The 19215-nt window shown below is 38.9% G+C and overlaps 1 protein-coding gene across 1 annotated transcript; it reads left to right on the top strand.

Moving 5' to 3' along the window:
- The first annotated feature begins 5097 nt into the window (after nucleotides 1-5097).
- LOC116257906 (zinc finger protein 6-like) lies at nucleotides 5098-6157 on the top strand. The gene has a single exon (XM_031634930.1). It carries the CDS (start codon nucleotides 5232-5234, stop codon nucleotides 5964-5966), a length of 735 nt encoding a protein of 244 aa, XP_031490790.1. The 5' UTR covers nucleotides 5098-5231; the 3' UTR covers nucleotides 5967-6157.
- The last annotated feature ends 13058 nt before the right edge of the window (nucleotides 6158-19215 follow it).

The raw sequence follows: 19215 nt of genomic DNA, 5'->3' as shown, positions 1-19215 counted from the left end.
CCAGTTTCAGTTTTGGATGGCAATTCTATGCATCAGCACCTGCTACATCTAAAAGCATTGAAAAACGATTCATGATGTTTGTGAAGGATATGAACGGAAGGTCCCATCAAATATATAAACGTGTGTTGGGCAATTACCACACATTCAGTGGTGGATGAACTAACTGCCACTCCAAATATAGTGACACCAGTGGGTGGATGAGTGCTCCATACATAAAGGTGGATTACGCAAAAAAGCGTACCTAAAGTACGTATATCTAGCGACATTCCAAGATATTGCCCCTGTAGTTAATAAGTTTGGCCTCCGCTTTGGTTAGGTTAATGAGCTAAAATGAATTCTATGAGCATCTTTTTTTTTTTCAGAAGCTACCCAACAAAGACTTGTCCTTCCTGCTATATATGCACCAATTTGGGTTAAATCTATTGACAAATTGCACTGCCCACTGACAGCATAGTTTTTTTTTTCCCTTTGTGAAATTAGTGAAAATCCTTTGAACGACAAAAAGTGATACACATGCGATAAAGAGAAATCACCTTCCCCTACGCAATTTGTCTCTCCTTAGGAAACACCATGTCTAACACACATACCAAAAAAATTGGAAACATGAAACCTGTTTTGAGATTTCCACGTAAGGGACAAGCCCGTGAATAGCAGTGCTTAATTTAAAACATAAGGAAGAAATAAGAAGAGGGGGAACATCATTGGGGCCCAACTTGGGATTGTGGAAGACTTCCAAGTATGGTGTGTATATATATATATATACTGCTCCTAGTCTGATGTGGGTTTACCTAAGATTATTCCTTTTCAAGGCTTCTTTTTCTTCACGAAGTTAGTAAGATGTGCGGGTCGACAAAGCTGTCTGGGGAAAAGAGCAACGCCAATCACGCCAACATGATGGGATATCACACATCAGTAGTATTTTTCTAATGCGCATATAAGTTCTCAAGTGGGGGCGAAGGCCGATTTGGTTTGAAAATTTTGAACTCTTTTAGCACAAGTTGGCCCCTTTGGTTGGTGGGGATCTTCAGTGCTAGGGTTTTGGTGCGACTTAGATGCACTCACTATAGTGGGTTGCTTAGATTTTCATTCACTATAAGCATTTCGGTCATTGAAAAGCTTTTGTAAAATCAAACTGGAGGCTACGATTGTTTCTTTTCTAAATATCGCCATTGAGGAAAAAAGGAGGCCAATATATTTGTCATTTTTGCTTTGGGAACAGAATCTCTGCAAAATGACTCTCTCTCTACATATATTTTTTTGGTAACTAAAAAGACTGTACAGACTTGTTGCTTTTGGCAAGCAAATGTTTTTATAAGTGTCAATATGGAAGTTTTCTGGGGACCCTCACCTTTTACACAGTACTCTTCATGTCCTTCCAGCTGTGCATGTATTCTATAAAATGAAGAGATTGGATCCATATAACTATGTGTCTTGTACAACAACAACTCTCTCCTTCAAACCACACTTATATATATATACATTGTTTCCTCTAACCACTGCATAAACCCTTCAATATTGTAATACACCACAATCTTACAAGCTTCCAATTTTCTATTTAATGGTGGGATCATAAGAATCCAAGCAAATCTGGAATTTCAGCGTCATCAAGACTTTGTCATAATTGTACTGTCGTCCATGGCACTATTAAGAAACAGAAAATTCATGTGAATTTTGAAATACAAGGTTTCGATAGCCCTGAAAATTGATCAGGCTAGGTTCTAGGTGTTGTCTTTTCTCTTAATGCCTCTTGATCTTAAACCTCTTAGAAACTTCTTAGACTCTGGTGAAATCAAACTAAGCGTATATTGGATGCCATTGAGTTGATGCACACACTACTATCAAAAAAGTTTTAGTACACTAAGTACAAGACGAATCGTGACCACCGTTAGCGCTTCACTAAATGTCTTTCTTCCTTCTCACTTTTTTAATCAGTTTGATCCATCAAGTCTTCGTGAGTGACAATGGTTTTATACGTGTACGTGCGTGTTGATAGAGAGTGAACACAGCTGCTTGAAAATTGACCTCAAGTCATTGTTTATTACTATATTAATCTCCAGTCCTCCAATAATTTTCCCTGAAGTTGGTCTTGACGGAACAATATTTATATGGTGCTATTATCTCAATGACATTAATGTTCACCAATCAAACGAAACATCAACATCATGATCATGCAAACAGGATTATATACACCGTGCTGTGTATGGAAATTTCGTGTGTCCTTTTATTCACGATGAAAATGCCCCTGATTAATAGAGAAAGAAACATTAATAGGGACAAAAAAGAAAACAGAAAAAGGAAGATTTTGGGATTCAATAAAGCTAAAACATATGAGACCATATATTCATATCGTTATGGCTAATATACCCCTTTGAGCAGCAAAGAAACGTTTTTTTTTTTTTTTTCCACTTATGTCATTATCTCATACCTCTACCATTATCTCATGCTCATCATCTTATATCATTATCATTATCTCATGTTTCTATCGTTATCTCGTGCTCATCATTATCTTAAATTTCAATTTTTTATCTCATATCCCTTACTGTCATTATGTCAAAAGCTATTGATATGAGATAACGATAGAGATAAGAGATAATGAGTATGAGATAACATGTGTATGATAGTGACCACCATATGAGATAATAGGTATGAAATAATGATAGGGGTATGATAATAATAAAGGTATGAGGTAATAACAAAGGTATTAAAAAATGACAAGGTTAAGAATATTAATTGTGCACTTGCATATTGGTAGTGGGATCCACCTTTAGCGTAAGCTTGTTATATACATGAAGCAGCGTATAGAACTTGTTCTCATCATCCTAATCATCATTGCTCCCAAGAGTAGTACAGGTACTGGACTCTTTTGTATCAAAAGAAACATAAAAAAGTACTTATTAGATGAGTGTGGCATTCAATAGCTTAGTGCCAGTACCATATTTTTTGGGGTTAAAAGACAAGCTAGTGAAGGGCTATTTATGACGCTAATTTAGTGCCTTAGTTAGTTACTAGAGCTACATTGTACTGCCATGAAAAACAGTAGTGGCGGTCCAAGCAATGGCGGTTCTTCGTGCACTAAGGTATGGCCAGAGATCATTTCAATGGTGCTATTTTAGCGCCAGAGATTATCCATTTTCTTGTGAACTTCGGACAGCCGCACCTCACATAACATGCATCATCATCATCATGCATGCAGGATGTGATTTTCTTTCCCAGAAATTGATCAACCAATGGCACATGCAATTCATTAGGCGATGGGTATATACTTACTCCATCATGATGCACATCGATCCCATGCATGCAGATCTTTAATTGTCAAGCACTGAAATGAAAATCCTAGCGACCAATCTTGTTCTAATTTTTTCACTAATGGCCATCAAATCCAGCTGCTCAAAATTGGATCATCTGCACTACAAGCTTATGTCCTTAGTCATGATTTGTGGACCCAATCGATCTTCACATTGAAAAGATGAGAATCCAATAACTTGATGACAACTTTGATACGTAATGTCCGGGTTTCATCCTATCAAAATCTGTATTTTATGTGCATCCGAGTAACTCAAGCATTTAAGGTTCTGTTTGATGAGGGGAAACGGGTGAAAAGGAAAGGAAACGAAATGAAAGGAGAGCTTTGAGTGGAGTTTTGGACCCTATCAAAATGGATCTGGACCCAACACTTAGCAACTTCTGGGCCATAATTGAATGGTTCGATGTATGTTTCTCAATTTTAATTATTCTTCAGATTTTATAGTTGAAAATTAACCATCCAGCTGAGAGATCTTTAGCTGCCCAAGTACATAAAATCATTTTTGAGTCTTTCCCATAGACTTGTTTTGGCTTATGCAGGGAAAGGAGTCAATGAACACCCACAGGGTTTGAACCTTTGACCGCCATCTGCGGCCATGGCCATCCAACTACGCTACAGTACATGATCCCCGCTGCTCATCTGTTTTCCAGTTTGGTTCCATCGCTTTTAAACAGCTAACTGCTAGTTTGAAGTATTTGGAATTGGATGACTCCAGAGATACAAATTAAGGTGGCATTAGAGAGAGGGAGAGAGAGAGAGAAAAGGAAATTGGTAAAAGGTAGACACTTAGGTCATGGATAAAAACCAAACCCTTTGATTTTTTGCTAAAAAATTATTTAAAATATAATGTAAACATCCTAATATATTTATAAAAACTATTTTGGTATAAAGCATGCTTTGAATCAAGTTGTCTTTATGAAAAATGTTGATTTTTCTATTATCAAAATGTGATGTTATAAGAGCCATTCATTTTTTCTTAATAGAAAAACACTATTAAAGCCCAAAAGATGGTCATTATGAAAACACTATTAAAACCCAAAATTGATCAACTTAATATATATTTTGCATCACCTTATTCTTAAGATCATATTGGTAATGCTAAATTTTCAAAAAAAAAAAACACTTCAAATATCATATCTAAAGGTCCTGTTTTTGTCCCTGACCTATTGACCAATGAATTGTAACCTAGCTAGGCGGCATCGTTAAATCCAGCTTGATCTGCTCAACCAGAGAAAAATTAAGTGAGATTGGCAGTCAGATGGGGCAGCTTAAAACCGGATCTAGGTCGTTTATAATCTGACATTTCTATAGCACATTCTGATCCAATTTCCACCCCGATTTGTCGTGCACGGATATAATTCATCCGAGATCAGCGGATTTTGGCCACTCAATCCAAGAAGACATTCAATTGGATGTCTACTCTGAATCCAACCTAATAGATTCGTGATTAAAGTTGGATCTCAGACATATATTAAATCTGAGGCGTTGCCATCCCTCTTACACTTTTGCCACTAAGCCAACTGACTTCTGCCATTGAATATATATATATATATATATATATATATATATATATATATATAATCCCATCTTTGATAAGAATGAGATGAAATATATAAATTAATGGGACAAACATAATCTAACTTTCTGTGGCTTGTGTTTCCATCGGTGGTTTGTGTTCCCAACACCATTTTTATCTGGGGATGTATGCTGCATTTATTATATATATATATATATGATCATTGTATTTATATATAAATATATTACATTATCAAACATATGGAGACACAGACATTTGTGTGACCCAGTAGCAGAAGATCTCCTCATCTCTCCTTTCCCTTCTCTCCCTCTCCCTCTTCCCAGTCCCCAACATCCTCCGTATGGCGCCCGTTTCAATATTTCCCAAACAATAAATCCGTGCAGTCAGCCAATGGCAAAAACTTCTGTCATCCAATGTCAACTGCCTGACCAGAAGAAGCCATTAAAACTCTTCGGCTTTCAGGTCTGTGAAAATGAGGAGCAAGATGGAAATCCCAAGAAGGGCAGCGGTTTATCAGAGCCCGCGATCAGCCGGGCAGGAGACTGTCGGAAGTACGAGTGCCAGTACTGTTTCAGAGAATTCGCGAATTCTCAGGCACTGGGCGGCCACCAGAATGCTCACAAGAAGGAGAGGCAGCAAATGAAGAGAGCCCAGATGCATGCCATCCGCAACCCAGCTGCCAGCGTTTATGGCTTCCAACCAGCACCTGGTTCCATTATTTTCACGCCCCATGGTTCAAGGCCGTCGCTAAATTATCATACTGAAGTTAAGAGCTTTCCAGCTCCAGTTATTGTGCCGCCGGCACCGCGGTCGGCTTCTTGGATCTACCCTCCCCAGGCACCAGAATTTTCCGGTGGACCTTTCATGACATTTCACAGCTCGGCTGCGGCGTCACCGTCACCATCACCGTCACCGTCTGTGACATACAATTACCCGCCAACGATGTTTCCGGCCAGCCATGGCGGCTTCTCCTTACAGCTGCCTTATTCACCTTTACAGTTCTTTATGTCTTCTTCACCTACAAAATTTTCCTGTGAAAGTGGTGCCAGCGGTACTGGTGGCCTGTCCTCAGACCAAGAAGCTGGTCTAGATCTGCACCTGAGCCTTGGACCAGCTGCTTCCTGAAATTGCATTTCAGAATATTCCATGGCTTCTCCAATCCTGAATCCGCTGGTTTCGCGGAGGCTCACCGTAGGTTGGCTTGTCCAGAATTTTGGGGCTTCAAAGGCTAGTCAGATTGTTGCACGGCTGATATTGTAAAATTTTTTTTATTGTTTCATTTACTGTAAAGAAGTTTGGAGCATATAGTTTTTCAACAGTATATGAAATCTGATGGTTTATGCAATTGGGCATTGAGCACTTTGTTCGTGAAACGGCCCTTATCCCTGCGCCTATTCTACTGGTCACTGCAGACAATAGAAGACAAACGAAGATACAGACTCCTATACATAAGGCTGTATTTGAATTCGATGGAAATGGGATTATCTGGTAATTAAAACCACTTTTCCTGTGCAGAACTCCAATTTCATGCCTTTTTTCTCAAACTTACTGTTCCTCCAGCATGCATCTGCTTCGGTTAGAAGTAAAAGAAATATATAGTTCATTTGAATGCAACTTTCGGACAGTACTTTCCCGAAACCCCAGAAAGAAGATATATATATATATATATATAACTTTTATTTGTAGACAGAACATCTCCAATGGCTTGTCTATCTGAAGATTGATGTTGATGCAGTCCAATATATAAAACACAAATTCGGTGGATCTTTTAATTGTTTGAAACGCAAGTTTTGCTGTGTGCCAGACGCACTACGGCCTGGCGCTGTAGGGAGTCAACGACGTCGAAACGCTTTGCTTGATATTGAAGAAATGGCTGTGGTTGTATGCATGTCTGTTTGAGAAGGATGGTGCATGCCTGTCATCTATGTTTGCATAAGAAAAGGTGGACTACATCTGTAAATTCACTTGCTAAGTTAGCACCACTGTGAACTATATATATCTGATCAGTTTCCTTGTAGGATTTGCTTACGTTTATTTTATTTCGTCAGTTTCAATTACGCTTGTTTTGGTCATTTGTTTGTGCAAACAAGCAGCTTATTAATAAAATTTTTCTTATGAAATGATAAGAAACCTTCCAAGAACCAGACCACTACTTAATTAATAGGCCAGCCCTCTAAGAAGCCGAGTTCAGGTGAGTTGAACCTCGTATGATGCTTTACGAATAGGGAATCTGCAGCTCGAATATGGAGCCCGAACTTGATCCAAGGGTCTTCTTCGATCTCAACTGACAATCCAATGACTAATACCTACTTTAGATTTTAACTTAGGGGCACTTCACTGTGATGGTTTAACCCTACTCATCCAGCCTTGCTAGATCACATTTATTGATCGCAATTAATTGGGGCAAATTAACCACACCTGAGACCAGACTTGCATCTCTATTAGTCTTGTCCTGGCATGCCATCTAGCATCTAATTAATTACCAAGGATGCTCAATCCAACATGATGGATGGTTAGGGAAAAAACAATGAGAAAAAGGTAACAAGCTTTTCTAACACCACTTCCTTAATCCATCTTAGTCTCTGAAAATCCTCTTGCTTCACCTTAAAAGGTGCATCAGCTTACGGCAACTAAAAGTGGAGGTAGAAAGAGACCTCCATCTCCATGAGCTTAAAAGAGCTTGCGCTGTGTCAAGCAACTGCAGATCAACATTGTTATACTAAGAAGTGAGAAACAATATTTAATTTATAGTGATCAGCAAGTTTACCACTGCATGTTTCAATGTCCGTTTTGATCTAATTTGGGGATTGGAAATCTGCAGGCATAACATTCATGCATTTTCCTTTTTTTCGGAATTTCGACTATTTTTTCTTTTACATGCTATAGCAACATAATCTTATCTGAAGATAAATTTCAAATATAAAATTGGCCCAGCCCATGATGCCCTACATTTCACTATCCTGAATCTACCGCTAGTAGGGATGGTGGTAGAAAAATAAGACATGACAGGCCATCCTTATATAGTAACCACAGTTTGGGGATGCCAACATCACAGTTTAAAGCAATATATGAAAGCTGATTAGTTCTATATATGCTGAACTTTGTAGAGGTCCGCTATTCTAATTGGTCCGAATTAAGTCTTCATTTTTGAATCTGAAAAATGATTTTCCTTCATATTCATGAAAGATGGAAATTGAATTGTACCATAAGGATTTGGTTGGTGTAGGATGTAAGCTAATTTTACTAGTGATTCCAACTTGAATGACAAAACCGAATTTACCGGAGTGGGCTGGACCCAGTTTTGGGGATGTGCCTAGTTTTAGACAAAAAGTAAGACGCATGTTCAAGTCTATAGCTGTAGTACCAGTTCTGGATAGACCGTCAAACATGGTGATGGTGGTATCCGTTCTAACTGAATCTTGGTGCACTTATACCAGCAAAGTTCTCTGACTCGGTGACCCATTTACGGCAGAGCCAGCGCTGGAAAATTAAGTGGGCAGAAGTTAATTTTCATATCCAGACATATGTAGTGAACAAACTAGATAAATGAGCAGTATTAGTGTTAAGGAAAATGTGTACATAAAAAATTGGTTGTGTGGTAAAAAGCAAAATGAAAAAAAAAAAAGACACAAAGTAGGTGACAGAGTGGAGAAAGGAAAAAAGAAATGAAAAAACAGCCCATTTTGGGACTGATTCAACCCATTATTCCTCCAGCGTTAATCATGATTTCCATTATTCTCTCTCAACAAGAAGGTAAACCAACTTGAAATTAGTGTATGCATGCCATAATTTCCCCTAACATAATTTACAGGTTTGAATGGGTCTAGAGGAGATAATATTGTACATAGCATAATCTTATAGGTGTGCATTGGTTAGGAAATTTATTTGAGTCATTCTAAAGCACATCATATCACAAGTTTGAAATGGCAAAAGAACCACTCCTAGCTTATTAGGATGTGTGAATAGTTTAAAGATAATCGTTCAAGTGCTCCCTCAAACTTTATCATGATTCCATTTTTAACTTTTTTTAGATCAGATCTTTGTAAATCAAGCATATCACCATAAGTTCGTGGCAGTACGGTACTGGAACAAGCTACTAAACAAAGAGTATATCCAGAAAAAGGAAAGAAAAAAGGAAAGAACAGGTACCGTGACTCGACAACCATGATCCTCTAAAGCTGTAGCAGCTATCATCCTTAGTGGGTACTCTTCCCAAAGTGAGGGGTCAACATCTTGGATGTGTGGAGGCCAAGATTTTGTGCACCAAATGAATTGGAAAAGATTCCCACATCAATAATGCACTTTCAGATGCACTTGAAAACAAGTGAACTTTTAAGAAAGCTTGATTCATCTTGCCAGCCCCTTTTATGTTAAACAATCATCACAAGCAGTTGGAAAAGAAACGCACATGATGTGAAACCCACATCATCCCAGATACCCAGTTTTAGTTTAAATTGTTGCATAGATTCTCCCAACTATTGATTCAACGTGAACCACTGTAATTGGATGTCCTGTGAGATGCTGAAATCATATGGCCTCACCCCCCCACCCCCCACAAACAAAACACAAACACACACACACACACACACACACACACACACACACACATATATATATATATATATATATATATATATATATATATATATATAGTCCCTGAATCTTGACTCTGATTTTACCTATAAATCTAGGGACATAAAATCTGGACCGTCCATCTAAAATGAATGGTCCAGATTTTTAAACCTTTTCTCCCGCCTCCCCTCCCTTCTCTCTCCCTGATCCCTCTCTTCTCCACTCCTCTCTCCCTCTTTCGGTCACCTCTGAGAAAGAAGGAAGCTGGTGGCAAGGGGAGCTGTTCGGCAGGCTCCCTTTGTTGCCATCGCCGGCGAGGCCGACGTCGCCGGTGATACTCTCCTCTACCCATCGTGGGTAGAGAATCCCCCCTCCCTTATCCTCATGATGGAAAGGGGAGGAAGTGGTGGGTCCTCCCAACAGCCGGTGGCGGCAGGCATGCATTCGACGATGCCCGACTGCCGATATATATATATATATATAGTGTGTATATGTGTGTGTAGAGTTGGTTTTAGTGGTGGAGCCAAATGAAGGCCAGAAGAAGAACCCCCCATCCCTTCTTGACAAACATATTAGTTTTTTTCGTAAAAAACATATACTCTCTTTAAATTTGTAGAAAAAAAAATGGGCACCCTATGGGGCATTTGATTATTTCATATTTGAAATCCGTAGATTTGATGTGGCATGTTTTTGTTGATGTGATGAAAGAGTCATGGTTCATCAAACTAAAGATCGTAGGTTAGATGTAAGATCCACCATTTTTACGCTTCTGCATTAGAAAAAGGTCAGATTTAATATCAGATGGGGGCAGTCCTGACCTTAAATCCACAGTTCTCAAATCATGAGGATTTTAAATCAGGGCCAATCAAATGCACCCTTACATTTTTAAAAGTACAATTGTGTGCCCTCAGACACTTTTTTTTGCTTTGTGACTGGTCTATTCAGCTAGATTTGAACTAGTTTTTTTGGAAAATAGACCCAATTAGTGAACTTAAACTGCTCAAATCTATAGGGAACAAATAAAAAAGCCACTGGAATCTGACTCAATCTTTTGTAAATAGAAACAGTTGCCTCATAAAATATAGTTCACACTTTGATCTCATTGATTTTTTCAGACATGAAAATTTGGTCCTTTCTAGTGCATTTAAGAAGCTAGATTTCAAAACAAATCAGTTGAGTGATGTGATAGTCATAAATATAACACTCCTCAATACCATCAGCATAGTGCCCTCCAAAGTCTAACTGAAGATGTGGGTTTCACATGCCACCTAGCTTGACCAATTGCACTACCCATCACTTGAGGTGTATGTATGTGTGAGTGAGAGAGAGAGAGAGATTTTCAATCAAAACACCCCAACAAGAATTGCAGAGGAAACAACATGCATCAAAACATAAACCACCAAACTGAATGGCCCAAGCAGCACTTCAGTATCTGACACACTAACAAAATATCTAACAAATTAAATGTCAAGAAAACATTCTCCACAAGTGGAGACGAGCTTCTTTAGAGACAATGTCGTTACTATGAGGGCGTTTGGTATATGTAACATGTCCCAAGAACACCCTATCCTTGGAAAGAGGTGATACTCATAAAATGCTGGAGAAAAATCATGGAGGACAAAGTGTTCTTGCGTCTTTGGAGAACACAAAAGTGTGTTCTTACTTGTACCCCCACCCTTGGAACATTTTTTTTGAATGCTCATTCGAAACCCCACTTGAAATCCTTGATAACTCACTCGAGGGTCATTCTCTCCTTGCAGTCTCACTCTGGTGTTGGTGCTGCTGACGCAGGTATTCCAGCAGTGGTTGCTCAATCTATTGCCTTTGTAGAGGCTCTTTCTTAGTAATGGTTGCTCCATCTACTGCCTTTATAAAGGCTTGGGTCATAGTAGAGGGTGTTAGTGGTGGCTAAGGGGGGTGTCTACGAGCCAGGCCTTATCGAAGAAGACGATCGTGGGAGTAGTGACCCTGTGCTTTGAGCAAATATTATGTTGCAAAATGCCCTTCAGCGACTTCATCTTCATCCTCCTTATTCTTCTTGCTTTTTTTTTTTATGTTTTTTCTTTTTTGCAGCAAGGTTTGCTAGAGACTCTGGGTTTACTTCTGCGTTCTCCTCTCTTCAAGATTCAATGACAAGCACTAATATGCATTTCTTCTTCTTCATCAAACATATAGTATAGGGATATATTTGTATCTTCTTTATCATGTTGATGCACTCCAAGTGTTTCTTAAAATGGTTAACATCAGTAGCTTGGTGCCATGTACGCCCTATTGTTTTAGCTTGTGCAACACTGAACCCTTGACCTTACTTGTGGAAGAAATCAACTCATCTTCAAGGTTCTAAAGTCTTGTAGGCATGCCCACAGCTGTGTCACCAAGATGCGGGGTGCGGGTGCCGGCGCGACACATCTCAAAAAATTTAGGTACGGCAGTGCAGTAAAAATATTTATTATTATTATTAATATATTATTATAATATATTAATAATATCAAATTTATTTAAAAAAACAAAAAAAAACTCACATTAACGTGGTGTGGTTTGGGTGCGAATCTGGGTCGCACCCGCACCCACGTCGCGTCGACGTGGGTGCGTGTTCTTTCATGCCGCACCCTGGTAACATAGGCCCACAAGTATTTGCCTCTTTTTTTTGCTTTTGGATTCAGCTTTCTTATGAGGATTTGTTATTTTTCAATGAGTTTCTGCCAACCAACAAAGTCTTAATGGAATTTGGGTAGCACAACCTTCTCAGTTGAATTTAATCATTTGATCATTTTGACCAATTATTGGTTTGGCATCCTTGCAGAAAGTCTATCATTCAATGGGTTTTTTCTTATTCTTTTTTTTTTACACCTCAATTTTGTTTAGTGAAAAAACAAAGCACTTGTTGAAAGCTAGAAATTGCATAATCCATGGCATGCTCTGTGTTATGCATGCTATAAAGCTGAACAACTTGCGGCTGGTTTTCCCTTTGAAGACTATTGTTTGATTTGCTTTGCTTTCTATAGTGGGTAGTTCTCACTTTCTCTTCCATCACGGTCTTGCATGCTTATTCCTTCTCTTTGTCAACCTCTTTTATTTGGCAAAGAAAAAGTTGATAAGCAAGGAAAACATTGTTTTATGCTTGGTTCCTTATAGGCCATGTATCTTTGAATACATCAAGAGAAAAAGCATTAATTGTCGGTTTTTTTTTCTCCTTTTACCCATTTTGATTAGCACCCACCAAGTCCATTCCGAAGAATACAATTCCAGGTTATTTGCTTAATTGAACCAGCTTGCATGTTTCCACAAGCCATGGAGCAGGACCAACAGTTTCTTTTTTTTTTCTTGCACATAATAATTATTCACATTCTAGATAATAGGTATTGGAAAATGAAAAATATGAGTTATCCTGCTATTTTGTGAAAGACGCTCCTCTATCTTCTTTTCTTGTAGTTTTTCACTTACATGTTGTGAAATTAACCATAAGAAAGAAGGAGAAGAAGAGGCTCAACAGGAAGAGTCGTATATTTTGTACATTGTTATTGACAACTTTCTCTCTTAATATACACGGTAGCAAGAAATTAGGGATATGGAGTTACAACGGATTCTCAGTTACAACAGAATTGAAAACAATATCTTGACTAATAAAGAAGATTTTATCTTCAAAATTCTAACGGTTTCGGTAGTCATCCTACACTCCCCCTCAAGTTGGAGTGTGCAGATCTGTGACACCCAACTTGGCCTTCAAGCTTTGAAACATATCCCTGCCCAATGGTTTTGTGAAAATATCAGCCAGCTGCAATGACGTGGATACATGTTGAGATTGAATTATTTTTTGTTGAACCTTCTCTCGAACAAAATGACAATCCAGTTCTATATGTTTTGTTCGTTCGGAAAACTGGATTTTTGGAGATATACAAGGTTGCTTGATTGTCACAATATAGACTTATTGGTTTGTGATGGTGTACATCCAAATCCTTTAATAGTGCCTTCAACCATACAATTTCGCATGCAGCAATAGCCATCGATTGATATTCCGCTTCTGCGGATGATCTGGCTACAGTAGTTTGCTTCTTTGACTTCCATGAGATTGGACTTTTGCCAAGAAAAACCACAAAACCACTTACTGATTTCCGACTTGAAGGACAGCTCGCCCAATCAGAATCACAATACGCTCTTAACTGCATTTCACTAGATGATGATAGAAAGATACCTTTTCTAGGAGATGATTTTAAGTATCTTAGTATGCGAAGAGCTGCTTCATAATGTGGAAGTCGTGGTGATTGCATAAATTGACTTAACGTATGAACTGAATATGTTATCTCTAGATGAGTAATGGTCAAATAGATCAAGCGCCCTACTAACCTTCGATACATAGCTGGGTCTTTAATCGGTTCACCTTCATCTGGAGTTAGTTTCAGTTTTTAATCCATAGGGAAATCGGCTGGTTTTGCTCCTAATAGACCAGCGTCAGAAAGAATCTCCAATGCATACTTTCTTTGATTTAAAAATACCCTGGATGGCGCTCGAGCAACCTCAATTCCTAGGAAATACTTGAGATTTCCTAGATCTTTTATATGGAATCTGGAGTGTAAAAAGATCTTGATTCAAGAAATACCTTGCTCATCATTTCCTATAATAATAAGATCATCCACATACACTAGGATAGCAATAAATTGATTTCCAGAGTGCCGAGTGAATAATGTGTAATATGCATTAGATTGAATAAAATGAGCATCCTTAAGGGCAGTCATGAGCTTGTGAAACCAGTTACGTGGTGATTGTTTAAGTCCATATAAGGACTTATGGAGGTGACAAACCGTAGTACTGGAATACTCCCCCTTACGAAGAAGGCCTGGAGGAATGGTCATATAAACTTCTTCGTGCAGCTCCCCATGTATGAATGCATTACTAACGTCCATTTGATATAGGGGCCATTGACGAGTTGCAGCAACCGCAAGTAAAGTCCTTATGGTAGTAAGCTTTGCGACTGGAGCAAAAGTCTCATGAAAATCGATACCCTCAATTTGTATATACCCTTTTGCTACAAGTCGGGCTTTGTAGCATTTGATGGTACCATCAGACCTCCGTTTGACTTTATATACCCAACAACATCCAATTGGGTTTTTATTTGGAGGTAGGGTAGTAAGAGACCAGGTGGTATTCTGTTGGAGAGCATGGATCTCATCAGCCATAGCTTGGCGCCAGTGTTGATGTTGCACCGCTTCCGCATACGAGCTAAGTTCAGCATCACTCAAAATAGAGGTCAAAAATGCAAAGTGTGGTGGGGAAAACTTAGAATGGTAAAGATAATTCTGAATGGGATACCGTGTACCTGAAGAAGGCGTCATGGAGTGAGGATCCTTAGGCATCGAATCTGATACCATCACTTTTGAGCACACATATTGATTGAGATAGGAAGGTGGGTGTCTTGGGCGACTTTATTTTCGTATGGTGGGTTCAGGTTGGGATGAAATGGAAGAATTATGATGATTGACTGGTTCAGTAGAAACGAGATGGGTAGGTGGAATGGGTGGCAACATTGGTGGAGCTGGCTCGTGCACACTTACAATTGGAGAGTCACTTTCTTCACTCACATAGTCTTCTTGTGGTGTTGGCAGCACAGGTGAGTTCAAACCATCATCATTTTGAAATTGGAATGGGAACCGGCCTTCATAAAATACCACATCGCAACTTATAAAAATTTCTTTGGAGTCAAGATTATAGACTTTATATCCTTTTTTATTTGAAGGATATCCTACAAAAATGCATCTATATGCACGTGTAGTAAATTTATCTCGGGGTACACTCATATTTCGAGCATAACATAGACATCCAAAGACACATAAATCTTCATAGATGGGTGTTTTATGAAACAAGAGTTCAAAAGGAGATTTATTATTCAAAATAGGGGATGGGAGACAATTAATCAAGAATGTGGTTGTTAAAATACATTCACCCCAAAACTTAATAGGTAAGTGTGCATGAAAACGAAGCGCTCGGGCGACTTCAATTAAGTGACGATGTTTTCTTTCAACTCTTCCATTTTGTTGCAGTGTCGCAACACATGAAGTTTGGTGTTCTATCCCATGTATATAAAGAAATTCTTGCATATTATTTACGATAAATTCTGAACCATTATCACTTCGAAGACATTTAATTTTGGTATGAAATTGGTTTTCTACCATAGCATGGAACCGAGTGAAACAAGAAAAGGTTTCAGACTTAAAGCACATCAAGAAGACCCAAGTTGCACAAGAGAAATCATCAACTATAGTGAGAAAGTAGTGTGCTCCAGTATGTGAGGGCGTGGCATATCCTCCCCAAATATCGCAGTGAAGCAATGCAAATGGGAAACTCGCTCTACTACTACTATGAGAAAAGGGCAAGCGAGAGAACTTAGCTTTATGACAAGCATCACATAGAAATTCATGCTTGGAAATAAGAACATCAGAATTCAAAGATTGAGTTTTGTCAAACGACGGGTGTCCAAGTCTCATATGCCAAACATGAGACTTATTAAGGGAAGAAACAGAGAGAGCATGAGAACTGGCCGATAATCGTAGATGGTACAATCCGCCACATAAGCTACCCACTCCAATCAACCTCTTCGACAAACGGTCCTGAAAGAGACAGCAAGATGAGAGAAAAACAGCAGCATAGTCAATGGTTTTGGTGAGTTTAGGAATTGACAATAGATTGTATTTAAATTATGGTATGTAAAGGACGTCTATAAGTATGAGATTCGGCTGGAGTTTTATGGTTCCTGTATGAGTAGCTGAAAGTTGCTGGCCATTTGGAAGATTAATAAGACGAACCTTGGGTAGTGGAATGACATTGGACATCAAGTGAAGTTGGGGGGTCATATGGCCTGAGGCTCCGATATCAATAATCCAAGGTAAATGATGGGAGAAATTGAGTGTATGCTTACCTGCAACGTTTGCGGCAGCAGGTTTGTCATCAGCACTAAGCCATGCCATTAATTTTCTGATTTGATCTTTAGTCAGTTGGGAGAGAACTGTTGCAGCAGTAGTGACATTTGCCGAGGATCCATTCTGAGTGTGTCTGCCTTTAGCCATTTCAGGTGAAGCTCTAGATTTTGGATGGTTAGGTGGGTAGTCATGTAATGCATAACAGCGTGCTTGGATATGCCCAAGTTGTCCACAATGGTCACATTTGGGACGTGGCCTGTTCCTCGTGTACTGTTGTCCTCTTGGCTGAAAGTTTTTGTTATAAGAAGGCAACGAGGTTACTGCTAACGCAGTATTTTCAGAACTTAAGAGTTGTGGAACTAGTAGTCACCGAGTTTCCTCTTGCAACACAAGGGAGTAAACCTTGTTAATATTGGGTAATGGATCTATAGCAAGAATCTGGCTTCTAATGTTGCCATACGATTCATTGAGGCCCATCAAAAATTGATACACTTTCTCACGATCTTGACAGAAATTGAACTCTTTAAAAGCACCACAAGAGAATGTAGGGGCAGTAGAATATGAAGCAATTTCATCCCATAAAGTCTTTAGACGAGTAAAATAATTTGGTAAGGAGCAATGCTCTTGTCGTAGATCAGAAACCATCTTCTTCAATTGGTAAATACGAGAAGCATTACCTTGAGAAAAACGATCTTGTAGGTCATTCCATACCTCACGAGCCTCATTGGCATAGATAACGCTGTTAGTGATTTCCTTTGAGAGTGAGTTGAGAAGCCATGAATGTACCAGATCATTGCAGCGGATCCAAGCTTTGTGGTCTGGACTGTTTAGCGGAGGTTTGGGAGTGGAACCATCAACGAACCCAAATTTGTTCTTTGCACTTAAGGCCATCTTCATGGCCCTCTGCCATGTTGCATAGTTGTCACCGACTAAAGGACTGGTCACAAGGATAGCACCAGGATTATCCGAGTGGTGCAGGAGGAAGGGTGACGTGTTGGCTTCAATTTGATCATCACCATTATTATGAACGCCCGACGCGGTAGCCATGAGAGCAGGATGAAAAAAAAAAAACAGGGCACAGCAGAATGAAGAACCGGGCACAAAACAGAGAAACAAGAGAGTAGAAAGCCAACTCTCTTACCCACACGGGTGCTCTGATACCATGTGAAATTAACCTTAAGAATGAAGGAGAAGAAGAGGCTCAACAGGAAGAGTCGTATATTCTGTATATTGTTGTTGACAACTTTCTATCTTAATATACACGGTAGCAAGAAATTAGGGATATGGAGTTACAATGGATTCTCAGTTACAACAGAATTGGAAACAATATCTTGACTAATAAAGAAGATTTTATCTTCAAAATTCTAACGGTTTCGGTAGTCATCCTACACATGTTTATGTTCTTTATAATATAATGATATTTTCTTTTATAATATGTGGACTTTAGGATGTTCTGTGTATTTATAGTGGGAGAAAGAACAAGCGAGAGAAATGATAGAGAAAGTATTCTTTGGCTTGTATATTTTTTGCTTGTCTTATATGTATTTTTTTATTGCACTTGGATATTATGTCAGTTTTTTATTTGTAGAGAGAGAAAGGGCTTGTGTGTGAGAGAGTGAGAGAGAGAGTATGTTTTCATTGCTTTACGTGTTTTTATATGACATATTTATTACATGTTTTATGTGATTTACTTTCATTGTACTTGGATATAGATCATTTGTATTTGTAGAGAGAGAAAAGCAACTGAGAGAGTGAGAGGGATAGAGTATTTTTATTGGCTTACATGTTTTTATAAGTTTTATCACACACTTCCAGTCTATGTGAATTTTAAGTTTAGAGAGAGAGAGAGAGAGAGAGAAATGGGTACTTTACATTACTAATGCCACCAACAAGTGGTTGGAGACAAGAAAGCAAGAAGCCACATACCAGTGGCAAAAGATCAGGCAAAACAGGATGCATCACCACACACACTCGCAGTGAAAAACAAACAAAAACAATAAACTTTTTAAGTTGATTCCCTATTCTCCCCATGTATAAGTATCACAAATGTCAAAGCGTATATCCATCTCCAAAGATCTCATGTTTGCAAGCCTGCCTCCAAAGGCCATATCATTTCTTAGGAGCCACACCGGCTGAGGGAGAGATCCTCTACAAATTTTCCACATGTCATTATAGTGGGGTTTAGAGGAATAGGGGCACAGTATCTACAAAAGATGGCAAGACCAAAGTGTCCTACAAAACAATCATTCCACCAGCATAGCCCACCATCAATTTGAAGCAAAACAAAGCACCTTCTCAGAATTGGTTTACCACAGTTAAGACAATGTCAGACATTTTGGATTATACTATGGCCATAGTCTGCATTCCAAGTAGATACGTCTAGTTGCAAAATATTGATGCACGTTGAGTGCATTGAAGCCATGCATATTCCAACAACCATTCTTCATATCATCTACAAAAAATGAGTTTCGGTTTATGGGTCTAGGTAAAACGTCTAATTGGGATGTTATTAATCTGTTGTTGATGATAGGACAAAGAAGACTGCATTGGGGTAAGAGACTTGGTCTTTCGTTAAGCAATGAGACACTTCGTCTCATGCACTATTTCAGGGCTGAGTGACATATGCAGACAAAGAGGGCAAGGAATGATAAGAAACCCCAAGAGGCAGTGAAAGTGTCACGTCAGTTCCTCCAATAGCCAAGGGGCAAGCTTAAGCACACATGAGTGGAGCAGGGAGTTGCGCATATGAAGCAAAAGGCCTCGGGTCAATCACAGATGATTGAGGCCTAGACTCAGCTGAACATATTACTTCGAACTAAGGTGGCTGAAGTCAAATTATCCATCCATGTCTTTATAGTCCACTATATTATGAATGTTTAATTTGTACCCCT

The sequence above is a fragment of the Nymphaea colorata genome, chromosome 7 (genome assembly GCF_008831285.2).
Source record: "Nymphaea colorata isolate Beijing-Zhang1983 chromosome 7, ASM883128v2, whole genome shotgun sequence".
NCBI classification, from domain to species: Eukaryota; Viridiplantae; Streptophyta; class Magnoliopsida; order Nymphaeales; family Nymphaeaceae; genus Nymphaea; species Nymphaea colorata.
This window is presented reverse-complemented; position numbering and strand designations above follow the sequence as displayed.